Source organism: Platalea leucorodia (genome assembly GCF_965183815.1).
Source record: "Platalea leucorodia genome assembly, chromosome: 8".
NCBI lineage: Eukaryota > Metazoa > Chordata > Aves > Pelecaniformes > Threskiornithidae > Platalea > Platalea leucorodia.
In genome coordinates this window covers 55,895,910-55,923,367 of record NC_138830.1, presented here as the reverse complement: position 1 = coordinate 55,923,367, position 27,458 = coordinate 55,895,910, and the positions used below count along the sequence as shown (strand labels likewise).

The following is a 27,458-nucleotide window of genomic DNA, read 5'->3' as shown; positions in this document are numbered from 1 at the left end:
CGGGAGAAAAAGCACCCGGGGCCGTGGGTAAGGAGGAACGCTGACAGCTTCCCCTACACCAACAGCCAGGGTCTTTAGGTAGAGAGCCTGATCCTATGGGATCAACAGGCAGCTGCTTAATGCAGGTTAAATGTTTAGGAGCTGCTTCGGAGGTGAGCGGCTACAGGAGCAAGAGCTGGGATGGCTCAAAGCAGGGAAAGCTGCTGCTGTCCCCTGATGTCCGCTTCCACACCTCTGCTCCCCAGGGATGCGTCGAGGGGGAGCGCCGTTCCGAGGACTGGAAGGACAGCATCTCCAGGGGACCCCGCTCCGCACCAGCACGCTCCCGCGCAGGGAGGAGGCGGGGGACGCTGTGTCAGGGTGCAGGCACCCAGCCTGGAGCCACCGTGACTCGGGCGGGGAGTGCCACCACGGGTGGTCCTGTCCCACATCAGGCTGCAGAGCATCCTCAGCTGGGAACAGACCAGGCAGCGACTGCGTCGGGCCGGAGCACGTTGGTTCAGTGTCGGCAGTGATGGTGCAGCTTCATCCTTCTGCCTGTCGCCCAAGGGGAAACATAAAGCCGAGCCTGGGCAGCAAACAGGACAAGGGAAAAAGCAGTGCAGGGCACTGCCACCAGCCTGATTGCACGTGGCTCCGCGTCAGCTCAGGAAACCAGCTCGCAGCCCCAAGGTGCAGCAGCAATTAGCAAGGAAGCAGCATGACAGCTAGCTAGGAAACCTGAGCAAACTGGATGCAACGGAGCACGAGGCTCACGAGAGCTGCAAGGAGATCGGAGCACGTGCATGAAAGGAACCCATCACTCTAATCAAGGGAAGGGAGAAAATGAAGGGAAGAACAGAGATCCAGCAAACTTTCAGCTAAGTAGATTATTGATCTTCAGGGTGTGCCAGAAACCAGCTTTGCAAATTACAGCAGTCCCCTGCTGCAAGCTCAGGCAGTTACCGGATGGCAAAGCAGAAACGCTCCCCACCTCCCCGCTCCCGCCACCCACACGCCTTCCTCTGCCACCGCCGCGATGCCGCCGAGCTCCTGTTTGCATCTCGCCGCGGCAGGACGCGCAAACATGTCCAAAGGGTGACAACGTGAAAGGAAACGGCACGATCCCCCAGCATCTAATGGGAGAGACAGTGTTAGTGGGGAAGAAACAGCTCGGAGAAGGTCTGTTGTTTTCTGTTGTCGAGAGGCAGCAGAAAGCAGAAACCTCAGCCCAACGCGAGCAGGGAAGGCGGTGACCTTGCAAGGCTCCGTACAGCTAAGCAAATAATTTCCTTGGCAAAGGCAGGCGCTCTCTCTGCTCGCAGTCAGGAGGGTTTCTGCACAGCGGAGCCGAGGTGTGAACGCCTCGCAGATTGCCCTGACAATGCGCCTAACCCCCGGCACGAAGATCACCTGCTCGCAGGAGCCGAGAGGCGGGCGAGAAGGAGTTGGCTTGGAGCCCAGCTCCTACCGGAGTGCTCAGCATCCCACCAGATCTGCCCCACCGTGCTGGTCCTTAGCCCTCCATGCTGCCAGGCACGGCTGCCCCACGGCACGGCTGCCCCACGGCACGGCCCCGTGCCCCCGCCGCCTCCGGGACTGGCTCCGGCTTGGCAGTTTCATTATTATCTGTGCAGCGGCACAGATGTGCCCCGTGCTTTCCGTGTACGGAGAGAGGTCCCTGCCCTGAAAGTCGTCTCATTGAAGCAGACGGCAGGCGCTCCCTGTGCCGGCCCAGCTGCCGGCGGGTGTTTATTTCCAGCAATCCCTTACGTGACATTTGGTAATTTTTCATAGTGTCAATGCCAAACCAGAGAGAAATGCCCGGAGCAGGGATGGGGCCAGGGATGCTGGTATCAAACCTGGGCAGAGCGGGCGCTGGGAGGGTTGTGTGCCTTCTGCCACCGGCCCCACCACTGCTGTCCTTCCACCGGGACCCCTCTGCCTTTGCTGGGTCCACACCGCAGACCTCCCAGCCCTCGATCAAGCAACGTGCTATAAGCCTCAGAGCCCTCCTGCGAGGGAGGCGAGGAAATATGTGTTTATCCCTTCTCATAAGAGGCACGGAAAAGGCCACGCCAGGGTTGTCCGGTGGCACAGGCAGGGAGGGTGACACCGACCGGGTCTTCTCATCCCGGGGACAGCCCCTCCGCCGCGGAGGAGCTGATTTTAAACAAAGCCAGGCCTTTCTTTGACTGGTGGAGCGTGATGAGCACTCGGACTGTCAGATCCTCCTTGTTTTAAATAAATTCCACTGACGTACTCTCTTCTGACATAAATTATTAACCAAGCATGATGCACACAGTGTGCCAGCAGCAGCATCTCGGGGCAGGAACGGGCAGCAGGTGAGGCTTTCTGCCTGCATCCGCAGGTGTGAAGCAGTTAAATTACACCGTCACTGGGAGAAGAGGTGTGCCACCACGGCTGCCACCTGCCCGCCGGCGCGGCCACGCGAGGGAGAGTCACGCTCCATGCCCAGGCCATATAAAAACCAAACTCCTGGTATCGCCACGCGTCCGTCTGTGCCAAGACATGCCGAGAGTGGGGACTGTTCTTCCCCCCTTGCCGCGGCCCTTCTGACGCTCCCAGGGACAGAGGCAGCCGGCTCTGCCCTGCTCCTGGGAATGCTGTGGATGTCCCGGAGGTACCCAGCCAGCCACTGTCTCCTAGGGTGGCCCAAAGCAGATGGGACCATTTCTTTCCCTCCACCCTGAAGAAACTCCCAGTTAAGCTGGGATGAGCGGCAAGGTGGGTGAGATGGGGACAGCCTTTCAGAGAGGGACCAACCCATCAGCCAATGCCCAGAGGCAAAATCTACCACCTCCCCACACCCTCCCCGGCTGATGTCTTGAGAATTCACCAGAACATTCAAAAAAACCCCAAGGGAGAGCCTGACGGAAAGCCAGCCATCAGCAAGCAACGCCAGCGCTGATGGGAGCTCCCGGGAGCACCGTGAGATGTCGGTATGGACCTCAGCCACCCGCGCCAGGGGCTGAAGGGTGTATGTGAGAAACGCCTGGGATAAAAGGGCAATTCCTCTGCCCTAAATATAAACTCAAGCAGCCTGAAGCTAGAGAAAAGAGAAGAGTTATGTGAGTCTCAGCTCTCTGAAGCCCTGGTGGGTGGTGGGCTTCCAGCACTAGACACAGCTCAACTGGGTTCCCCCTCTCCGGTCACTCAATACAACCAGAAGGAAGGGGAAGGAGTATTGAGTGCAAAAAAACATTACGTATTTTTTCCGCTCATAATTCAGAAGAACAACGTCCACATTTCATCCTGGAAGTAGCTGCACTTTGGGGATTCTTGTGTCTGAGACCTAATTTGTAAAGCGCCTAGGGATCCCCTAGGGTAAAAAAAGCATTATAGGGTCATTACTAAGATGGACACATTATATTTCATGTCTCAGTTCTACAAAAGTGGAAAAACAAGGCTTAGATCTAACTCCAGGATGAGGGGACAAAACTGTGAAACGTAACCCTCATCCAGTGAAGCGATAAAAACGGGATGCAGCTTCCTACGCGTTGAGTGCTGCACCAGAGCGGCCGCCCCAGGTCTCCCGCTTTGCCCACTGCTCAGCCACGCCACAGCACTCACGCAGAGTAAAGAGTTGCAAACATATTTTTTTAAAAAAAAGCCACAGTCCCTGGCCAGAACGGTCCCTCTCGGCTCCCCCCCGGGCTCGTTTTGCACATCTCGGGGGAGATCCAGCACCCCGTTACGGCACCAGAACACAGAACAACCTGCTGCAGCCTGATCGCAACCCACGCGCGTGGCTGCCCGGGGTCCCACCGGCTCCTCCAGCTGCCAGCACAGATAATCTAGAGAAAAAAAAAAAAAGGCTTTCTCGAGTCTTTCACCAGTACTCACACCAGCAGGGTCTCTGGTATACCCTGCCACAGACCGGGAAGCTCCTTTCGAACCCTTGGCATGTACGTGGCTAGATGAGAAGCTATTTCCCCAGAGGAATGAGTGAAGCCATGTATTTCAGGTTGCATCTCATGCCTGCCTGTCTCCCACCCACACAGCACACGACCGCTGGAATAATTTCTCTTGAACGTACAGCATCTATCTACTCAGCCGAGCCCGTACATCACCTGGCTATTGATCTGCCGGAGGCGACGTGACCTGCAGCCACAATGAGGGTGCAAAGGAGACGTGGCAGGAATGCAGACCCCGGTTAGCCGTTTCTGCGGGGGCAGAAAGGGGCTGAGGCAGCAGGACACCCTGGACCTCGGGCTGGGGGCTACTTCTGCAGCGGGGAACACACAGCACCCCAACACGGGGGCAGGTCACGGGGAAAGGGGCCCAACTGCTTCACCACCAAGGATATCTGACTTCTGAGACACCAGAACTGCTGGTGCAGGTATCACTTGGCAGCTGGAGCTCGGCACGGAGCTGGGCTTTCAGGGAAACCTGATGGGTTTCCACCCGCGCCGTTTTGAAACGAATGCAACCCCCAAGGCCACCGGTCCTGCCCTTCCAGTTCTCACTGCTAAAACCCTGATCAAACCCAGTGAAATAAACACAGACCCCATTTCTAGATTTTCCAGCACTCATCCTCTCCTCCAGACTATTTAGCGACTCTTTAGACCAGGTAGGGTCTATCTGAATTCCTGTCAACGCCTTGTTCTTACCTTCTGCAGTAGACTTCAACTTTTTGACTTGGCACTGCTTAACCCATCACCCTCCTCTGGGCCATCAACAGCCCCAGCAGACACAGTATCATCTTCTTATACCCTAGCCTTCCCCTCCCACCCCTATGCAGGGGGCTGTTCTCTCTTGGATGTTGTTCTCCTTTGCAGGCAAGGACAACACTTATGCACTCCATAAAATACCACGCTTATAGTAAGCCATAAATGAATACAAGTAAGAGAAAACTCTGAAGAGCACCGAGTTCCTGGGAAAACATCAGAGCAAGCCTCAATCCTTGGGGCTTCAAAGGGCTGGGGAGGAGAGAACTTTTCATGAGACAAAGCGAAGCAGCAGAGAACAGGGCTGAGCACTACCTGCGTGTTGTCTTCATTTCCCTGAGCGTGGATGGTGTAGGAACGACCCCCGTTTTTCAAGGTCTCGGTGGCAATGCGTACTTCCACCCCTGGAAGCGGGGTGCCCACAGAACCTGCAAAGGAAAACAAGACTGAAAGAGTGCTCGGCCTCTGGGAAAAAACAAAATCAAGGATGCAAAAGAGCAGCTGCTCGTCTATCAATGGCATCTGCAGACTGTGCTGGCACTAAAGAACTTCCTAGCAGGGGGTTACCCTTCAGGAAGGCTTCGATCACATCGTATGTCTGCAAGCAAATGTCACTGCGGTGCAATACGGCATTGTTCGCTGAGCAGGCAGCGTTGGAAATGCCTCGGAAAACAAATGTGTCTCCAGCCCTGAACAGTCTCTCTTGGCCAGTCGTTGAAGACATCAGCACAGCTTCGTAGCTCAGTAATGAAGCTGTCTTTAAAAAAAAAAAAAAAAAGCACCATGAAACCTACACAAAGATGTGAAAAGAAAGAGCGTGATGATTGCTGCAGTGGCTCACTGCTTCTCTATAGCCTGGACCTGACAGAGAAGGCAAAAGGCTTAACAGTGCAAGAATTGCAAGGGATTATCTCAGTTTTATGAGACATCAATACACTGTATATAAAACATCACAGGAGAAAAGCAGAGATCAAAACCACACCATTCTTCCACAGGTTTCAATTTTCAAAGCCAGGGAATCTGACACAGTTTCACGAACGACTGCTATGAAGCTCTAAGATGGTCCTGCAACCCAGAGCTCCCCAACCTGCAGCCTGCAGCGTTCCCACCCCTCGGTTTAGCGCGCGCTCTCCTGGGTGAGCATCGGAAAGCACGGAAGAAAGGGCAGCTTTGGTCCTGCGACCTCTGGCTGATGCGGGGCTCCGGGCTCGGCAGCAACCAGGAGCTGTGGGCATCTGCTGGCTCAGCAGGCTTCGCTCTGCATCTCAACGGCACGAGGCAGCTCTCATGGCAAGACGAAGCCCGTGACTTTCATCCCCTGCAAGCCACGAGCCGCGAGCACGCAAACCTGCACAGGGTGCAGAGGGACGTGAGCACAGAGCAACCTGTGGCTCAGGAGGACTGGACAGGTCAAGGCTTAAATTGGTGAGTCTATTCTTTATTTTAAAAGATGATTTATTTTTTTTTCCCCCCTGGAGAGTCTCCAGTTGGTGGGGCTTTCTAGCTCTGCTGATCAGGCAGCAGGATCAGCCCGACATTGGAAAGTCCTTAGAGCAGGGCATGCAGGACCTGGAGCCCAGTGCTGTCTTCTCCTTGTCGTCTGTATTTCAGGCATTTGGGTTCAAGTGGCGTTTTCCCTCTCCTAGCCTTGTTCTCCTGTCCAAGTCCTGGAGATCCAGTATCCGTGACATCATGATTTGGGTTGCTACATTGGCCAGTTGCCATGGGAATCGATATGTTGTCGTAGCCCAGATTTATGGCATCCCTGCAGGATCAGCTAAGAGCAGATGGGCTATGAGGGAGTGAGATTTTATTGCAGCGGAACTACCCGAACAATTAGCAAATCTGGCAAGAAATAAACAGAAAGCAACGTGGCAGTTCTGTGATGTCTGTCTGAAATTGCCTCTGGCATGCAGGTCAGCCAACACGCAGCCAGGACCTTCTCCAGGACCAAGGATCGCTTGGGCTGCTCCCATCTCACGGCCAGACACTGCCAGGAGTCGGAGACAGAGGGCTGCCGCAGGGTAAGGAGGGAGAAGCGTGTGCCAGGAGAAGTCCCCAGGAAAAGTGCCGTGTAGAGGTATTTCTGTATTTTAAACAGCCGGGTACCTGCCATGGTAGACTCCAGGAGGACTCAAAAAGCAAGTTACAAGTCACGGAAAACACGCCAAAAGTTTGCACATCAGGTTTGAAGCCACTTTCTAGACTTCTATGGGAACGTTTTCTCCAGTGTGAAAAATGCCTTGTGTGGACAGCCTCCAACCTGCCCGCGAGACGCGGCAAGGGACAGGGGGCAGAGACTGCAAAGCCCGTCTTGCAAAGCTCATGGAGGGAGCAGGAACCAGCGCCACGGACCGCCACGGGCTCTCACAGCTTTGCCAACTCTGAAAGCCTCCAAATCCAGACGCCTTCCTGGAAGATGCTTCTTCCCTGTATGCAAGCTACTGACCTCAGTGCAGAAACGTAACGGACTGACTCACGGGCAGCAGGACTAAAGGGTTAGTGCTTACTCCTAGTCTCAGTCTTTGAGAATGAAATACCAAAGATCAGCACAGTGCTGTCAAACAAATCTGAAGACACAGAGAAGGCAACGTGTTTCCCATACAGTGTTTCAGATCACCATTACAAATGACTTCCTACTTGGCTAAAGTAAAACCAACATGTAAACTAATCCCTCGTGGGGAGCTGTTTCCTTATATTCAGTCTGGAAAAGGCTTTCTGGTATTTAGGAAAAATGACAAACTTGGAAATCAACATCTGTAAAGGCTGAAAATGCTCACAACCTTGATCAGAGCTAGACAAACCTGACAGAATTAATAAAATTTGTGCAAAGACAATGACTAGACCTTCTCAGGCCCATCTGCCGTGTCAAGATACACACTGTGCCGACTCCAACAGGTCAGCGCAAGGCTGAGCCCGGTCCCAAAGGAACAGCACTGGAGGTCCTGGCTTCACCGAGACAGCCATCGGGGGTAATCGGAAGGGGGTCAACACTCAGCACTGCTTTCCTTTTGTCCCCAGCCATAATCCCGAGGGGAAACCAGGGAGAAATCCCTGCTCCTTCCCCTCTCGCTCCCTCCCGGCTCTCTCCAATTTGCAGACTCCTGAATGCTAAGAAATGCTGGCAACGTGCCCGCGGTGTCATCTCAACCGGCATCAGCCGGGCTGCAGTCAGGAAGGAGTGACACTATTATTCTTTCACTGGTTCTCCTCTCTGTTTAAAAAAGTTGTCAGCTCTTCCCAGATAAATTTAATTGGCCCTGCGGTCTGTGTCCTTCGGTATCTGGGGACCTCGATGCCGTTATGTGCGGTGGTGTCCTGGGAGAATTGAAACAGGCCAACGATAAGGCACTCAACGATCTCACTGTCAACAATACACGGAGTCCCCGCTGTAGGAGCTATTAGCCGCCTCTGATCTAAACCTCCAATTAAAGTGGTGATTAGGCCCAGTGAGGCATTCTCCAGCCATGAATTATTCATCTCCCTTCACAGTAACAGCACCGGGGGGATTAGAATGAGAGCTGGTGAAAACAGAGGCATTTTAAGCAGGGTTTTAACCATATACAAGCAAACATTTATCTTTCAAATCTTTCATCTTTTCTTCTTCTGGAAATTAAAGCCCCCCCCCCCCGCCCCGTCCCTGCCCCTTCGGACCTGTGCTGCGGGTGGAGAGCGGTGCCACGCCACCAGAGCCACCGGTGGGGACACGGGTGACATGGACTCGACCCTTCCCCAGCCACACCGAGAGGGGGAAAGCGGGCGAGGGAAGCCCCAGCACCTCTCCTCAGAGGCTCACGAAGCAGCAGAGAAGGACGTGTGCTGCTCCTGCTCCAGGAGAAATCCCCCGGCAAGCGCGAGGTCCCCTGGACTTACCCACAGGGTAAAGCGCCACGCTTGCGGCGCTCCTTTTTCAAAATAAAGCTAGTAATCGCTTTGGCCAGCCCATGCGTCTTTGGTCACCACTGCCTGGCGTTTGTCCCTGTAACACGGGCACCATCTGAGGTCTTTTCTGTGGGTACTTCGCTCCTCCTGCTGCCCAGCCTCTGTCCCCAGCCCATCACCGCATTTCTCAGCTGACTCTCTCGCACGGGATGCTCTGTGGTACCTGGTGACCTTACATCCCAGCCTCTAATGGGGTACTATATCAAAAGCTTTTTCACAGCTCCAGTAAATTATGCCTCAGCTTCACCCATCTGCTTCCCAACTGACACTTCCTGAAGTAAATTAATCAAGCCTATTCAATTATAGCCCTCTTTCTGTAGTCTCTTGCTGATTCACACCTTTGTGAGATGCTTCTCTCCCCTCCCAGGGCTGCAGCGAGCCTCTGGATGGCGGCTGGAGTGACGGTCAGCCGGCCTTTATCCCCAGCCCCCTGCTTGTGGCTGCACAAGAGGGTTTGTCCCCAGCTCCCCTGCAGACCCCGGTACCCTCGGGGACCTGCCCCGGCTCTGTTCAGGAGCATGGCCGTCCAGCTCTGGAGTAGGAGCTGCCCTTCTGGGTGCCAACCTCTGTCTTGGCCACGTTGCTTTCAGTCTTATTTCCTTTCTCCTTTTGTCTCCTGGGAAATTTCTAGAGCCTCCACTCATTTCCCCTCCTGAAGATGAAGGAAAAGCAAACATAACCAGGCCCACAGGGACGTTCAAATGATCTCTGTGCCGTCACCCCGTGGTGTGGGGCTCACGGAGAGCTGGAGCTCACGGAGAGCTGGAGCTCGTGCAGGTGGGAATCACATTTCCCTGCCTGCTTCCCTCTCCTGCCTGCAGGGATGGGGCTTCTGCGGGAAGGGAAGACTGGCTGAGCTGGGGTGGGGGACAGTTACTCTGCAGAAGTAAATGAGAGTTTGCGTTTCGTGCTGTCCCTGAGCTGTCCTCAGACTGAGGAGCCGGTGCTGGGGAGCTGCGGCTTCCCTTCTCCCTGTGCGATCCCTGCAGGGGTACTGGGGCGTTGTGGGAAGCCACGACGCCCAGGACAGCCCCCCCCCGGGTAACACCGGACCCCCAAGACACCGGAGACCAAGATGGTGCATCTGGTGCCGCGCGTGCGCAGACGGCGTGCGGGGAGGAGAAGGTGGCATAGCGGTGGGCTGGGTTGCTCGGCAGACAGATGGCCACGTTTTGAAGCAAAGGGAGAGTGGGGGCATTTCATATTTTTAATGTTTCAGATCAATTTATTTCTAGGTTACACAAACTACAGATATTGAGAGGAGTCAGAAAGCGTAGCTAAGAGAAGTGAGGGAAGACAAGGAGAGAACAGAACCAGAGTGTGTAACGAGGTGTGACAATTTCTAATTCCCGAAGAGTCAAGAAACTTGCACTAAAATAAGAACGAGCAGACATCCTATTTTAAATGTTCAGCACCAATCTGTTGGACGTGAACTGCTGTGCGGGGAATCCTGTGTCGACACTGCACACGAATACAACTTCCCAGAGCAGGAGCTGAAGATGCAGTCCCATCACCGTCCTTCAACTCACTGAGACTTTGGACATCGTAAAGCATCAATATGGGCTCTGCCTCCTGGACAGAACCAGCCTGGCTGGTCAGGTCAGCGCGCACCACTGCGAGCTCTGCACACACAGCTTTGCCAGTCCACCACGGCTCCCCCCATCCCAGGGAAACCCACCAGCCGCTTCCCACACAGCCATGCCCCCTCCTGGCTTCCCAGTGCCAATTCCCCTACCAGCATCCTTGTTCCTACCACAGCCTGCTCCTCAAACATGACAAATGGCGACTAGATGTGAGGAGGAAACCCAAGCCGAACGCCTCCAAACAGCGTGCACCCTCTAGAGACTCCTACCTGGGACACGGACTCCATGCAAAGGGTTAGAAAGCGCCATCCCAATCTCAGTCATCCCATACCTCTCCAGCAACGTGTGCCCAGTGATGCTCTTCCACTTCTCCAGGACAGGCACAGGCAGGGCTGCTGAGCCTGACACCATTAACCTGCACAAGGAAACCCCATATAAGAAAGTATCCAAGATCACCTTTGCTCCAGGGAACTTGCAGTCTAACACAGGGTTACAGAAAGCCTGCTCTCCTATGTGAAACCTTAAGCCAGAAGCCCCAAAAGCCTTTTAACCGCTACCAAGGATGTCCCTTGCATATAGAAGATTCTCTGTCTGATAGGGGTTTTAAGTTAAGATGGAATCACCTCCTACGAGAGATACTGCAGCACAAACGTGGGTCGCAGGACAAAGTCCTTAGTCTTGTGTTCTGTAGGGTGACATATAATGAGCATGCAGACCCCTTCTGGCTTTACCACGCAAGAGTGGCTCATAATTAAATAATGTCACCCTCGTTCTTGTCAAAGAGACACTAAAGCACAACAACCAGCACTGACTGCAAAGAGGTGATGCTGAGAAGAAAGCTCGGCAGATGCACCGTGAGGACAGCAGCCCCTGCCCGGAGAGGCATCGCTCACCTACCTGATGTTCTCCTGGCAGAAGGCACGCACAAAATCCTGGACTTGCGGCTGAGAGAAATGCTTGTCATAATACTCTATCAGCTTGGCGTAGATGGTGGGCACTGCCATGAAGACACTGACACGGGGAGCTTGGGAGCTTAGGAACTTCTTCCAAACCTAGAAAGGAAGGGGACATACACATATAAAAATACACCCCAATATACAGTGTGGAGGGAAGCGATGGCCAGCGCTGTCATGCTAACTCCACCTTTGAAGAGGCTCACAAGCGAGGGCTCTGCAAATGCTTCATGGGGCGGCGAGCCCCACCGCCGCTCCTTCACACGGTGCAAGGGGAAACTGAGGTACGGGAGTGCAACGGACTTGTCCAAAGCAAAGCCACCCCGGGTTGCTCACAAACAGTCCAACCTCTGCTGTCTAAGGCTTCGGGGAAGTACAAACAACTGGAAGCCTGTTGTGTGCACCTCATCCACATCCAGAACAACAGCTCCCAACCCTCGTCATGCTCCTTCTTGCCCAAAGCACAATATTCAGCGCTCTCATCCCACCAGTGGATGACCCACCTGCTTTCACTCTCAATGAGCACAAGAGGATGGAAATGGCATTTTTTAGTACCGTCATGTTACAGCCAAGAATTTGCTCATGAAAATATAAGCTTGTGGCAGAATCAGTTAATTCCCTTCTCATGCACAGCTCTTCAAAGGCTGCACAAAGCCTGCAACTTTTCAAAGCACGGGAGCTCTTCTTTGGAAAAACACTAAGCCACATCCGAAGAACACGATACACACGTAGGAGCCCACGGACTCGAACCATTGAGGGAGAAATGCTTTCAAGACAGATGGCAGGGCTGGTAAGAGAGATATCATGCATTGCAGTGGATATGGTCATCTTCTGGTGAGGAGGTGCAGAGAAACGTGCCCCAGCGAGCTCAGATCAGCCATCAGAAACCACAGCTGCAGCCAGGAGACAGCAGCTTCACCAACCGCTCTCTTCCCAAGAGGAACGGTCCCTGCGGGACAGATGTTCTCCAGCTGCAACGCCTGCTGACCTGTGGGAACTACAAACGGGGGCAAATTCCAGGAGCCGGCTCTGCTGGCGGGGGGATGAAGACCAAGTGACCCCCGGCTGCTGCCCTGGCTGAGCAGCCCCACCTGGGAGCAGTTAGCAATGGGTAGGAGCCATAAATACTGCAACTGGGCCCATTCCTCCCACACCTCGCCATGCTTCCCCCTAGGTGAGCTCTTCCCAAGACAGGAACGATCCAAAGCCATCAATAAATAAAAGGCTACGGTGACGGCCGCCTCGTTCCTTTTGCTCTGGTCCCTGCCCCGTTGTTGACAAATGTATTTCCTAACAGCTCCTGACAAGGCGCGCTGCCTCTCCCCTCCCTGCCCGCGCACGCTCAGCTGCACACGGGCGCGTGCGACGGCGAGAAAAAGCAGGAATTGATTGAAGGTGAACAAGTGATTCTCCTTCATGCTGTCACTCTGCTCCCTTCCCCGCCATCCTGCTCGCTCAGGCTCCATTTCATTACTTTCTACTTCGCTGCGTCGGCGCTGCCTCCCCCCACGTCTCTCACTCCACTGCTTCAGAACAATCGGCTCCTAAAAAACCCCACCACCACCATGTTGTTGTTCTTAATAGAGCAGGACACATCCGACAAAGGCACCGTCCCACCGAACAGAAGGGAGTTCATGCTGCCTCCCAGCCCAGAGATGGTCCTCGATGGGGTGGTGGAAATCCCCCGGACGCCTCCGGAGCTGGGACAGGAGCGCTGCAAGATCCCCTCGGCATCAGGGAAAGCAGAAGAGGAACATGGCTTGCCCAGACCGATGGCTGACGTGCCCGGAGAGGGAACATCGCACTCCCTTCCAGAAACCCCACCTACAGCATGATTCCCTAAAACAAGCCAGAATAGGCAAAATTGCATTTAGAAGGATCTAACCCCTACCATACTGCTCCCGGCCTCTTTCCCCACAGACCTTTTTCTTTTCAGCCCCCCGATATCTTTCCCATGGGAGGCAGCAGGATGGAGAAGGATCTCTCCAAAGGCAGGGGCTGAACGCACGGACCTGCTCTCCTGGTGCTCCCGAGAGCCATCGCCTTGGGCAGGGAAAGACGGGTGATGGCAAGCAGGGATCAGGACTGTGCCGAAAGAATTGAAGGGAGACAGATGCTTGGGGCTGCTCAGTCCTTACTGTGTGATTTTTATTATTTTTTTTTGCCTTCACAAGTCGAGGGCAGCTGTGGGGAGCGCAGGCAGACTTCCAGTCTGGCCACGCAGCAGAGTTATTTTCACATGGATTTGGAAAAAAACAAAAGCATCACTCCACAACACAGCAGATCTCTCTTGCACCCCAGAGCCCCCCCGTCCTCGCACGCCTGCTCAGCTCCTGCCCTAGATAAAATCCTCCCCACCGCCACTCCGGCCACGGGGGCAGCTTTATCTGCGCCAGTCCGACTCGCCCCAGCAACAGCCCCTTTCCCGAAGATAAGCAGCTGCCTTTGGATTTGTGCCACCAGCTGCCGGGGTGATCCGCTGACAGCCAAGCATCTCCACCTGCTCTGCCCCTGCTCAGCCAAATCTGGACCCTGCCCACGTGTTTTAACGGTACTAAGCACCGAGCCACGGTACAAAGCTGGCAGCCCCAAGCCCTCCGCAGACCCCGAGCTGCCCAGAGGGCTTGTCGCTGCCCAGCCAGCTGTAACAGCTATTTGTGTTTTATAACTATAACTTCACGGTTTGAGAGAAGGATCTGGGAAAGTCTCGTTACCTGGGACTAATCAATCAATCCCGGGGCTTGGACAGGCTCATAGCAAGAGGCCAGCTTTGCCCTTCCAGCACGCGGCATCCTCTGACACCGTCAGGCTTAGAGCAACACAATCAATCTCCCCGTCCGTTGTCCCACGTGTCACCATCACCACATCAATTACCTGTGGACAGGGTATCGGCAGCTCATCACTGCGTTTTATTTTGCTCACCTGATACCTCAGGACTCCAAGTGCTTTTAAAAAGCCATGGATTCTGGAGGCAAACATGGCACTGCGTGCCAGGGCTGCCGGACTTTGCACCGAGCGCTCACCGGACACAGGGGAAGCAGCAGTCGTCTAATGGAAGATATTCAGAAGATGGACCAAGATTCCTTTTAAGAAGGGCTAGAAACAAAAAGTTTCTAAGAAAAAAAGTTTCTTGCAAGAAAACAAGAGTGGGAACAGCTTCCTATCAGCAATAACGGCGGCGAAAGCCCGGGCCAGGCTTACAGGACAGGGCCGCCTGAGCCAGCAACGAAGTGGAAGACCTTCTGTTCCCAAGAGCCTTCCCGTCAGCCTGACATTCCTAATTTTCCTCCCCTCCCACTCCACAAAAGCGTATCTGGGCAATTCCATGGGCTGGCCAGTGGGATTTTGCCATCAGTACATGAAAAAAAACAAAGGAGAAAATTACACCAGCGGGTACAAAACAACCCCAGCGAGACACAGCTGTAAGATTTTCCCCACGTGTTACTTCTAGCACACAGATGGCATGACGGTGACCGAGGACGGAGGAACGTGCAAGCTGCTCCAAGAGATGGTCCTTCCACACAGCAGCCTTCCCAACCAGCCTCCGGATCTGCCAAGATGACCTGAAGCAAGCGATGCAAACACAGAGGAGAAAAGGCAGTAACTTTTTTTTTCCTTTACAGGGGCCTCACCTTCAGAGGGAGACGCAGAATGCCGTAAACCAGACAGAAAACACCAAATCTGTCAACATCTGGACATCTTCTAATGCAAAAAAAGAAGGTGGCAACAACCATTTGTATGCTAAACCTTGCAAGACTTTGCCTGAGACAGGACTCCCAAAAACACCAGGAGAGATGCAGGCAAAAATGTCCAAAAGCTGAAAGGGAAGCGAATATCGGCACGGATTTCCCCACCAGCCCACAAACCGCTAACAGACAGCCCGTGCTGCTGCCTCTATTGACAGATTCAACAGCTCCTCTCTTCTCTAAAATTATTGTATCATTTTCAGTTGTTATTGAATTTTTTTTAAACCTTTTCACAAGTAACAACAGCCCTAATGCAAGGTTAAATCATCCCTTTACTTCCCTTTTGATCGGGGAGATGGGTTTGTGTTTTGCATCGATCGCCGCCACGCGGGTAGCACCACCGGCAACGAAAAGGGCCGCCTGCCATTTTCGGCGTGTTTGTGAGAGCAATAGGCAGTAACGTGGCTGCAGCCAAACCACCTCCTCGTTCGGTGAGCTCCTGCGCCAAATGCCGAGGACAGAAAGCTCCCGTAACTCTACAGAAACGCCGAAGGGATGGCAGGACCACGCAGCCACGTCCGAGGTCGGTTTATCCCGACGGAGGCCGATGGGCACGACGTGAGATGGGAGAGCATCGAGGGGAGCTCTGCTCTCTGCTAAGGACGGAGCCGCAGACGCTTCGCGAGCGATGTGCAGGGAGTGCAACATTCTTCTCTTCAAAGGGAAACTGGGCCCGTGGTGGCTTCGTCTCATGTTTGTTATAACCCCAAACTGTTTGCGCTCTGCATGACTCTGGTTTTAATCATTTATTCATCAGTGCAGTTTGACGGCCCCTCTGCATTCCAGGCTGAAGCTTTTAAACCCTTCCTATGCTGCAGGCATACTGAAAGGAGCAAGTGCTTTCCCTGGGACCTGGTAATATAAGTAAATATGACAGGTTCTGGTTCCATTTTTTATATTTCCCCACACACATCAAAAGACATTACTCCGTAACAGATGCTGAGGACAGACGGCAGATCTGGGGAGACGGGAAGAAAAACTCTAACTTTTTAAAGCCAGGTCTGTGAGAAGTGATCAAACATAATCCATTCACTAGTGACCCGCTCCTCCCTCCACCAACTCCTCTTTGAGTCTGAAATAAAATTACTCCTCTGAAGCCGCCCATTAAGGGATGAAAAGACAATTGCCTTTCTCCAGCTGAAACTGGATGGGAGCCGCCATCCCCAGCACGCTACGAGCAGCCTCTTCGCCCTGCTCGGTTATTGGAGCTCAGACTCCTCTGCTTGGATTTGCTTTTCATTTAAAAATAAACTAAAAGAGCTGCCCAGAGTGATGTTTGCAGAAGCGACAGATCCGGGGGAGAGACTCACTGCGGTGCACGCTTCTCCTTCCCGGAGGCAACCGAGCCGTAGATCTCCCTGCGCAGCCCAGCGAAGGTACAAAGCATCGGCGCCCAGCCTGGTTTGCACAGATAAGAGCAGCGGCAAGGACAAACAGTTTGCTCACAGATGTAGCGCAGGCTGCTGGTCTTCCCGAGAAAGTCAGGGGTGTAGCCGTACCATGCAGCAGCAACCCCGGAGCGATACCTCACGCGCGAAACCTTGACAAGCATCAGGTCTGCAGCACCCTCGCACCACGGGAAAAAGCTGCCGTGGGTGACAACGCGATCGCGGCACGGCGGGGGAATTGGTCCCGAATCACACGCTAGCTTTGGGCACTCATCATTCCCATCAGGACAAACGCCTAGAAAGAAGGGTCCAAATAAAATTACCGATTTTGATGGCTTTGCGTGTGACATTGTAAAACCGCATATGATTTTGAGAGGGCTTGATCCTCGGAGGCACCACAAGTCAGGCATGCGGTAAGGCTGGCACCGCAGCAGCAGCTCCTTTGGAACTTCAGGGCAATAAATCTGCATCTCGGCCTATTTATTATGGGAGCGGTTGCAGGGCAGAGAGCGCGGTGTCACTCCGCGGGCAGCACGCCACGGCTCGAAACCTGCCCAGCAGAGCCGAGCGGGCAGCAGGCGCCACAAGTAGGTCACCCAGAGCGGAGATTTCTATAAGCTTCCCCATCACTCAGCAGAGCAAGTTTTTTCCTTCACATTTTTGAATACTTTTATTTCCCACTCTGCACTTAAGACCTCCTGGGATCTGATCTCACGTTTATCAATGCAAAGAGCTGACAGGGAGCCCTTTGCTATTAGAACATAACATCATAGAAGAGTTTGGGTTGGAAGGGACCTTAAAGATCATCTGGCATCTTTCCCTTAAGGCGAGATCAGAGGTGGCCCAAGGCAAAGACAAGTAGCTCCCATCGTTCAAACTCAGAGCGGACCCATCTCAGCCAAAAGGCTCAGCAGAGGATCCTGCAAAGCAGACGCCGACCTCACGGCTCGCTCCAAAACGTTCCTGTCCGCAGGGTGCCCGGCCCAGCCGGGTCCCGGTCCGGAACAGGGCTGCCGACATGGAACTGTCACGGCACAGAGGACGCCCGGCTTCCCCTGCGCCTGCCTCTCCAGACTTGCCGACATTTCCATCGAGTAACAGTCGCACCACAGGGTGTGCTCACTGAATCGATACGGGGAAGGGAGATGGAGAGAGGGAGTCGCTGGGGAATGGATGCTCTAGCATCTGCCTGGTGCAAACCCCGATACTGACAGAAGCCTTCAAAAAAGCACTTACTCATGGGCTTTCTCTGATGCCCAGTAAGGAGAAGGCTCACCTCGCACTCCTTCCTTAAGCAGAGGCATTAATCTCTTCTCCTCTGGCCACCGACTTGCACAAAAATTGTACAAATCCAGCATTTTTAAAATTTCTACTCCTGCATAAGAAAAAAGGCAGGCATTTGAAACCGGTTCAGAAGCAGCTGAGAAACACTGGCTGCCTGCAAACAGGAGCAGCGCAGCCGGAGAAGTAAACTCAGCTTGGAAGCAGGTTCTGATGGGAGGATCGTATAGCGATGCTTAGCCTGCAGCTTGCTCTGGTTCCACAGGAGGTTTCTGCTCTCCCAGTTCTCACTCTTATTTGAGAGAAAAAAAAAAACCAACAAAACAGTCATCATCATCATCATCATCAGAGCCACCCTTGCCCCACACAGCTGCTGGGAGGAACACGCTTTCAGGCTCACTGCTCTTCTCCTGCCCGCTCCACGTCCACACGCCCACGGCGGCGCTGAAAACGTCTCCCCCCGCCGTCAGCGCTGCCATTCCCGAGCGCCAGCAGCACAGCCGGCAGCACCGGGGGCCGCTCCCGCCATCTCACGACCTCCAGGCAGCGGCCCAAGAGAGACATGCCGCACCCCAAGGACTACACGCACCAGAGGACTTCGCATGCCACATACGAGAACTGTAATGCTGGAAATTAATTTATAAACCCTTTATTAATAAATGATTAATAGATGCAGCCATATTTGTTAATAACTTACGATAAAAAGATGCTACAAAAAGCTTAAGCAAGACAGTCTTTACAGATGGTGCTATAAAGTGAATTATAACACGTACAGTAGCTAGTGCAAAGTAATGGATGTCCTCATTTAATGAAAAGAATCTGATTTTATGCAGCAACTTTCACGCTTGAGGCATCTCAATACACTCTAATGAGCCCTTGTGGCCCCAGCAATAGCTTGCATGCGGCCGCGGACATCAGGTGCTGTTTAGTACGAGAGTGGATGTTGGTCAGGACACTGGGGTTACTCCACAGTCTTGATTTTTTTAACCTTTCCTTGGACAGCTACCAAAAGCAGACGGAAGGGTCTGAAAGATGCCACCTCCTAACACTGCACTGCAGGGAATGACAAGCAAGCCTTGGTCCGGGGCTTGAAATGTCTTCTAACTAAGAAAAAAAAAAAGAGCATTATTACCACCACTGAAACCAGACTGGCATCTGTATCCACGACTATAAGGCACGCCGCAAATTATGTAATTTAATAAACACTGTAATAATAAAGTATTTATTTTGTATAATGAAGTGTTAGTGATTAGAAACCAAACACACATTGGGCATGCTGCTGCGGTTCTCTTGAACCCTTGCCAGTATCACTCAAGGCTAAATATGTCTGCAGCAGGTTGAGAGTAAGTTCCTAGCCTTGTTTTGATCAGCCTGTCAAGTGTTTTAGCTGCCGTTCGAGTTTCTTTATATCACACTATAATTGGCTGCTTTCTCAAGGTGCAGCGAAGGAAAAAAAAAAAAGCACACAACAAAACTCAGGCTCCTTTTGCAAAATCCTCCACTGAAACTCCGCTGCTTTTCTGAAAGCTGGTTTCAGTAGCAAAGGGCATTTTGTAAACAGCTGGTGAAAATAGACTGGAACTGAAAGGCAGCTTGCATTAAACTCCACAAGAAAGCCTTATTTACCCTCGTGTGCTTTCTTTGTAGTGTCGATCAAACCACTTTCAGCTCCCAGGGGAGGCCCTCGGAAAATAAAAGGAATAAAAAAAAAATAGAAAAAGCAAATGACGTCCTTCAGAGCCTGAATGCACCTGAGAGCCCTCGGAACAGCGCTTGCCGCGGCAGACACGCTTGCCACGCCGACCTCCCTGCCCAAGTTCAACCTGCAGGGTCACTCGGACGCCCTGCGGCACCGTCCCCGCTTGCCCTTGGTTGTCAAGTCTGGGGGAGAGCTTTGATCAGAGACGGCGGACTGGGTGTCCCGCTCCCCTGCACCTGAACCCATCCTTCAACGTCAGCCCATTGATTTGCAGATGTCGGGAGAGAGAAGAGGAAAAACACAAGGGTATAAGGGACAATCAATCACCGGTGGCACAGGACGTGGAGAAACGCGCCCTCCAGAGGGCTTGGCTTTGCTTCCAGGCTGCCAGCACACTCTTCTGCCACCTCACCAGCATCCCCAGGGCTGGGCACGCTCCGAGCCCCGGCTTTGGTGGGGCACGCGTCCCTACTGCACCCCGAGCTTTTGGGGTGACACCCTAAACGCGGAGGAAGACAATTTGGCAGGGACCATTGAGGAGACAGCACTGGCTACAGCTGCCAGGGGACCTCCCTGCCGCCTTCTACCACAGCATCCTACCTATTTACCCTGGAAATGCGAACGCAGAGCTGCGCCTCCGGGATTCTGGGGCTGTTCCCCCCCCCCGAAGGATCAGTGCTCGGGCAGCAACTGGGTGTTCAGGTGTCAGGGCAGTCTTGAAATGAGAAAGGAAGCGTGCATTTTCTGTGGTTGCTTCTCTGAGAAGCAGAAATAAGCAACGAAGAATCACACAGTCCTGCAGTCGCTCAGATCAGAGCCCGGGCTCTCCCTCGCCTGACTGCAGCACCGTCAAAGGCTCTGAGCGTATCCCACACTTTTGCACTTTGTCCTTTCAGTGCGACAAGGCCGCCCAGCATATGAATAAATACGAACAGGTAAAGCAGCCTGTTTAGCTACAAAGCACAGGCTTGACAGGCTCTTTTCACTTTCCCAGGGAGTTCTGTACCGACAACGCACGTTTCCTTTCTGCTACGAGGTGACACCAGCACCTGCAAACCCAGTTGCTCCCTTAACAGTGACACTGCACACTCCAGCATCTCTTGCAGCGCCCAAGACACGAATGGTGCTGGATCCTGGGGCCAGTAACTGCAGAAACTGTTCTACCTTACTGTTGGTTGCCCTGTTTTTAGCCCTTTTTCTTCCTCTCTTTAGGTCGGCTGCCTACCACCGCAGCAAGGAACAAAAGAGAAGCAGAGCACCGGGACTGGCGTTTCCCGTCTCAGCTAGGAAACAACATTATAAGCGCGTCTCTAGTGCATTCACATAAGGTTTCCCTCCCTGCAAGGCTGCAAGAAGCTCTCGATTTGCAAACTCTCTCTCATATCGCTGAGTCTAAACCGACAGATCTGCTAACACTTGTTTCTCCGCAGAGGAACAGCAATGTTGCCATGCAAGTGATGAGTACCAGTATTTCTCTTACCTGGGCTGCAAGAAACTCTAAAGCCTGTGTTCTGTCATGTAATGTCATACAAAACACTGAGGACACAGGATTGGAAGGGAAAATGCAAGCTACTAAAAATGAAATATCCGCCAAGCAGCATAGCTTCAAGCAGCACACTGCTAACATGCAAGAGAAAAATCCAGCCTTTCCACCTTTCCTGGTACTAGAAAATTAACAACCCTTATTCTGGGCGCAGATGCTCTTAGCAGGTACCTAGAAGGGCCCACCTCCAGTCAGAGACCCTCAACATCACGAGGAGGGGCAGCGTAGCGTTACGATTAGGTACGTCACACTTAAACAAGCTGCAGCCTCCAGAAGAGCACATTTACTCCAGACTGAGCGTCCAACTCAAAGCGTTTTTTAACAGACGCTCTGCGGACCGCATGCAGCCAGTGGCTAAAGAGGCTGGAATTCCTTAAGAACTTCTTTCTGAAGTTGCTCTAATTACAACGCATGGGGTCTTGCTGCTGAATTTCAAAGACAACGCGCAATCCCTCCAGGCTTACCATCTGTGCGCTGAATTCGGGTAACATGATGCATGTCGCTCCCACCCAAAGAGGACAGAGGAGCTTATTGATCACCCCGTGGACATGATGTAAAGGCAGCACGTGCAGAATAACATCCTCCTTCTTCCACTGCCATTTTTCAACCAGGCCTGTGGTCTGCAGAAGAAAACAAACAACCCAGCGTTAGGGAAGGAGGAAAGACCCTCACTGCTTGAAAAGCCCGAGGTATCCAGGCCCCAGATCCCCCGGGCACAGCTGGCGGCAGAAATCCCAGACCTCCTGGAATGACGCCTGGGCACAAAAAAAAAAAAAGTCTTTCCTTTAGGGTCAGCATGAGCAAAATCCCCACCACAACAGCAGAATACAAGAGGAAAACCTTCCGCATCTTATCAGTACGTGTCTTTATATATCAGCAAAGTCCTTCCTTGTTACTGAGAAACAGTCAACAATGATTTTAAGTAGGACCTACAAAATTATTAGCCGGCTGCTGCACATGCAGAGTTGGCAGAAACAGTAATAAAAAAACCCTAATTTTCCCAGAACTCGTAGTTTGGACAGAGATGACATTGGGCTTTTACCACCTGTAAGGGATAGTCAGTAGGAGCAGAAAATCACTGTCTGATAAACAGAAAGTGGGCTTCATCTTAGTATAAAAATATTAGTATATCAAGCTTCTAAAATACTCTGCTCTGAAGGGGTAATTATCCAAAGCGTTAGACCTCAGGCTTCTGGGTGAACAATGCCCTTCAGCGCCCAGCGTTAGCAACTGGAAAGCTTATTTCCAGCCATCTAAAAATAAAAAAGCATTTGAACACTGGAATTTAGCCATGTCATTCGCAACCCTCTTCAACGGGGCAGGGAGCAGGTTTTAGGCTTTCTGCAAGACAACACAAAAGATGGTGACGGCTGAGGCCACCTCCCAAATGATCAGCATATTTGTAAGGGAACAGATTCTTTGCCCCATATAGCCAAGCCCTGGCTCTATCCATCAAGGCTTTCATACCACTCCCGACACTGCAATATCCGAGCACCCAGAACAACGTAAGCTCTCGGAGGCGTCCGCAAGGCACGATGTATTCCCTGCCCTTTTTCCCTAATGGCATGAGTCTATCAGTTGCAGGCAGCGATAACCAACTGGTGAGGTAGTCGGCAGGCTCATTCAAACTTTTAATTCCTTTTGGCTCAGAGAGCTAATGGATTTTTTGCCTTGGGGATATATAGCTGAATAATGCACAGACTTCACACAGTACTGTACTGGGCTGGGCTAAGTTATATTCCAATTAGGGGCAAAGATTCTTTCCTAGTCATGGTGAAGAAAAGCAAACGGCAAAGAAAGCAGTCTTTTTACAACAGGTCTCATCCCTTCTGCTTTCCAGGAAAGCAAGGAGAAGAGTCCCTCTGCCCCGGCTGCGCCTGCAGCACAGCAGCACCAAAAGGACAAAGTTTAGAGCCTCAAACACTCTTCTGTGCGTTCACCTTAGAAGTGTTGAGGACTTTCAAGATACAGCCCCACAGCTCTGTGCAGGAATTTGGTTGTGGTAAGGCCTGTTGTGCTTTGGGGTTTGCAACCCCAAATCACCTCTGAAGGCCAAGCCCTCCGCAACTTGGCACAAGCTCCGCCGAGGGAAAGCGGCACTCACCACGGCTTGCACGTTCTCGTGGGTGCTGAGGACACCTTTCGGTCTTCCCGTCGTCCCACTGGTGTAGATTATCATGGCTCCTCTGTCTTTCCATGAGGAGCAGGTTGTCAAGGGACCCTCTTCCACTGCTGCATGACTTGCAGGTCCATCACTATGAGACCTAAGAAGCGGCAGAACCGGGACTCCCAGCTTCTCAGCACTAGGGGCTATTTTCCCCACATATTCCTCCGCTGCGATGACCAGAGCGCTCTGCGAATCCCGAATCACGTACTCCAGTTCCTGCACAGGGTGTTTCTTGTAAAGGGGCACTGCTATGCCCCCGCTCATCCAGGAAGCCCACTGGGCCACCACATACGAGGCATCATTAGGACACAAAAATGAGATCCTCTCTTCCTTCAAATCCCTGCTGGAGCACTCCAGAGCTCTACAGATCTCCTGAGACAAGCGTAGACTCTGGCTGAGAAGGTCCCTGTAAGTGTGCTCACCGTTTTGGTCAACGATGGCGATTTTATCACCAAAAGCCAAAGCCCTAGTGAAGACGGGGGTAACGTCACTGCCGTAGGCTGCCCATGCGGTTTGCAGACCCCTGCGGGGACAGCCGGCCCTCTTCTGCCCACACAACCTCCATCTGCAACGGTGCAAGTCCTGGATGAGGCATCGAAGGGGCTGGCTCGCCTTGGGGAAGAGCAGGGAGATCAGCATCCTGCCAGCACTGCTTGTTTTGAAGCGATTCTGCAGAAAGCAATTATAGGAACAGATAAGTATGTGCAGCCATTACCCAGGGGTTTATTCCCACCAAGGAAAAGTGGCAGCCTTCATTTGAATAATACCCACTCTATTATTAATGTTTATGCTTCAGACTGCTGCATTCCCAGTGCACTGGGCCCTGCGCGGATGGAACAGGAGACAGAGACCCTTCCCTATGCAGCCTCCGCGTCCCAAAAAAACCCAGTCCAACTTAAATTATGAAATAGTTTTCATCGATCAGTAATATTAGGACACTAAGTAGTGGCTACTTGAGGTGCCGTTCTTACTCAGCGGTACCAGCATTTAAAGAAATTAAAGACAACAGGACCCAGCTCTCGATTTGCAGTTTCCCCCCACTTCGGTAAACCACTGTCTTGCTCTGTTCTTCGAGTTAGGCAGCACGGAGCCAGACACGAAATCCAAGCCTCCTAAGCTTTAGCCCAGGGGAGGATTGTTTCCTTCCAGCAACATCTAAGTACAGGGAAGTGCCCAAACCCTCCCACCTAACAGGCCATCCATCACAAACACCGCATCGGCGGCTCAGAAGCTTTCTTACGTGACAGACCAAGTGGTTAACGGCTCCCGAACAGCCACGGGCAGCAGGAGCCCTCCCCGCGCTGACCAGCTGGTTCTCCCAGCAAACAGCAGCAGGGAAGCGCAGCCCCGCACACGCCGACCTGTGGGTTTGTTACTCCTGAAAGCACCAACCTGGCAGCACCCGGAGCTGGGCAGAGCATCGGGACAAGCTCAGCCGCAGCACCAGGGCTCCACCTGCGCAGCGAGAGCTCGATCTGAGCCCAGCCCAAGTGTCACCCTGGCCTGGCCGCTCTGCCACAGTGGTGACACAATGTACAGGGGCATTTCAACAGAGAAAAATCTCCAAAAAGGAACAGGGAGGCATACCAGCACCATTAAAGGCTTTACAGGAACATCACGGGCTGGCACAAACGTCGCACATTCTGCCTTCGTGCTTAGACAGCACGATGACATCAACCTATCTGCTCATGGGAGAAGTCAGCAAAAAAGCTTTTGTGGTAACTGGTAAGGAGTCCCTGAAGTTTGCTCTTTACCCCTCTTTTCAGCACCCTCTCCCTTTCAAAGGGAAAGGTCTGTGTAATAGTATTGGATGCTGCTTAGAGCACCTCACTGAAGCATCAGGGAAAAAGTTAACACAGTGCAAAAGCCTAGAAGAATATCGTGGGGAAACGGGACTGCAGGAACACTTTGCAGAGGAGACCGCCGGTACACCAGAGATGAGAGGAAGAAGAGATAAATTGAGAGGATTGAGGAGATGCCTCAGAAGAATCTTGACCCCCCCTCTGCACAGAGCCTGGAGCTCTGGCTGGAAGCTCAGCAAGAACAAGCACCCTCTCCATACAGAGACCATCAGCAATGCCAACAGGGGAGCAGAGAGGAAAGAACAGGGCTGCGGCAGAAGAAAAAGGGCTTTACTGCATGGCCTATCTATTAAACACCACCACTAAAGTACCCCCAGAGAGATACTACGACAACAGGAGACAGCCAAAGGATGACAACTTCTCACTCCGTAAGAGTGTATGTGACACTTCCTCGACGCTGGCATTAATGACTTGCTTTTTTACAAAATTTTTTAATAAATGCCTGTTAGTGGAGCGGCTCAACTCAAATAGCCTCCGAGCTCAGCTTCCCACCACAGGGAAGAGCTGAAACAAAAAGGATCCAGAGAACTGGCAGCTACTCAGGGACGAGCTGAACAGGGCTTAACCCAGCTCGGGCTGCTCAGTCGCGTCCACGGGCAGCATCCGCTGACAGCCACAAGTGTTTATTTTTGCATAGCTGCGAGGCCCGCACTCTCTCCCATCCACCTTCAGAGCATTTCTCCAGCCAAATGCTGGCTTTGCACGTATTTTCTTTTGCATATCAACCTCAATTTCTGCTTCTGCAAAAGAAACTTGTGATTTAGTGCGGAAACATCTGGGAGGGGGAGAGGCTTTAAACCCAGAGCGTGGTAACCATGTGCACTCATGACATGTACCATCAGGATGGAAAAAAAACAAAACAGGTCACGACAAAGCTCGCGTGACATCTTTCCATTTCTCTGTAGAGACTAAAATCTAAAATAAAGAGAAAACACCATCCGTAAACTAAACCAAATCACCTCCTCCTAACCCGCGCCCAAGGCCGGCTCGCTGGCGAGATGTTAATGCCCCAGACGTTAAGAGGGGCATTAATTGGAAGCGACTGTTTGCCAGGATCACGCCGTGCTCCAGGCCAGCGCAGCTAAGTGCTCTTGGCGCACTCGCTGTTCCTCGTACGGCTCCGGAGCAGGTGTTCGCTGCTGCTTCAGAACAGCCGCTTCCAAAAATTACATTATCCCCTTTTCTCCACAGCGCCAGTCCAGACTTAATGGAACAATAAACAGCAGCACCTTTAGCCAGGCCTGTGCATTTATGGGCTTCAGAGAACCAGCGTTGACTGGGTGTGTGCAGACTTACAGACACTCGGGATAAGGCAAATAACAGCGGGGGCCGTTTCCTTTACCCGCTGTTGCTCAGGGATACCTGGTAACGCAAACTCGGGCACAGCACACCTGAATACCGAGGTTGTCACTGGGGGCCTTGGGCAGATCATGGCAGTGCAGCAGATGAGTCTTCGCTGCCTTGAAAGAGAAGGCTCAACCCCCACCCTCCTACGGCTAAAGGAAGAAACGAAAGCAGCTGGGGAGCTCACACCAGCTCCCAGCCCAACAAAAGCATGGCAGAGCTGGAAGCTGCGAGGCCAAACGGCTGCAGACCCCACGCCCCACATCTCTCCTGGGAAGGACAGGCTTTATTCCTATAGAACCACAGAAGGGTTTGGGATGGCAGGGACCCTTCCAGGCCATCCAGTCCATCCCCCTGCCATGGGCAGGGACATCTCCAACCAGATCAGGGTGCTCAGAGCCCCGTCCAGCCTGGCCTTGGATGTTTCCAGGGATGGGGCATCCACCACCTCTCTGGGCAACCCCTTCCAGTCCATTCTTTCACCCCAGAGAGGATTTCCACCCTCCGGCTCCCTGCCCCTCACCCTACTCACATGCAACCTCAGAGCAGCAGCAGGAGAATCCTTCACCCCGGAATCTCCGAGCTACAGAGGGCGAAGGTTGGCCTCGCCCCGCCGGGGCCCGCCACCGCCGCCCGCCGGCGTCCCCTCACGGCCCGGCAGCGAAGGGCCGGTGTCGGCCCCGCAGGGGCCCAGCCTCGCCGCTCCTGCGCAGCCTGACCGGAGGGGATGTTTATTACATTTTAATTAAAGCCACCGTTAATCGCGGCACCGGACGGCGGCACACGCCCCCCCCCCCCCCGGCCCCGCAGGCCAGCGGGTCCCGCAGGGAAGGAAAGCCGGGCCCGAGAGCACCGGCCCTCGGCTCGCCCCGGCTTACGAGAGAGGCTGGGCCCGGTCCGGGCCCCCGCGCCCCGCTGCCGCCTCCCGCAGCCCCGGCGGGGCCTCACCTGGCGGCGGCGGCACCGCGCACCGGGGGACCGGTCCGCCCGCGAACGGGCTCCGGCGGAAACGCGGCGGCGCAGCCCGCGCGTTCCGCTCCCAAACGTCCCCCCATGCCCCGCACCCGTTTTATGGGGAATTGGCCCCAAACCGCCCACTGGGGGCGGGGCTTGTCGCGCCGCGGGGTCGGCGTCCCACGCTGGCGTCGCAGCGTGCCTCTGATGTCACTGCAGCCCCGTGCGGCATCACCATGGTGTTCTCTGATGTCACGGTGGGTGTCCGTGACGTCATGGAGCTGCAGCCCTGCCCGAGGGGTGCCGGGGCCTGTGTGCCCAATCAG

At 53.3% G+C, this 27,458-nt stretch overlaps 1 protein-coding gene across 13 annotated transcripts in view; it reads right to left on the bottom strand.

The window, feature by feature from the left end:
* ACSF3 (acyl-CoA synthetase family member 3) overlaps positions 1 to 27,241 on the bottom strand; it is a 67,181-nt gene extending 39,940 nt beyond the window's left edge. For 4 of the 13 annotated variants that reach the window (XM_082320149.1, XM_082320159.1, XM_082320160.1 and 1 more), the window contains exons 1-6: positions 26,711 to 26,987; positions 22,910 to 23,641; positions 21,270 to 21,425; positions 11,093 to 11,247; positions 10,465 to 10,610; positions 4,986 to 5,098 (exon numbers count right to left, since the gene is read on the bottom strand). In XM_082320149.1, coding sequence (XP_082176275.1) covers positions 4,986 to 5,098; positions 10,465 to 10,610; positions 11,093 to 11,247; positions 21,270 to 21,425; positions 22,910 to 23,611 — 1,272 coding nt within the window. In that variant the 5' untranslated portion in view covers positions 23,612 to 23,641; positions 26,711 to 26,987. The other 9 variants (XM_082320150.1, XM_082320151.1, XM_082320161.1 and 6 more) reach the window with 7 other exon arrangements.
* Positions 27,242 to 27,458: the final 217 nt, after the last annotated feature.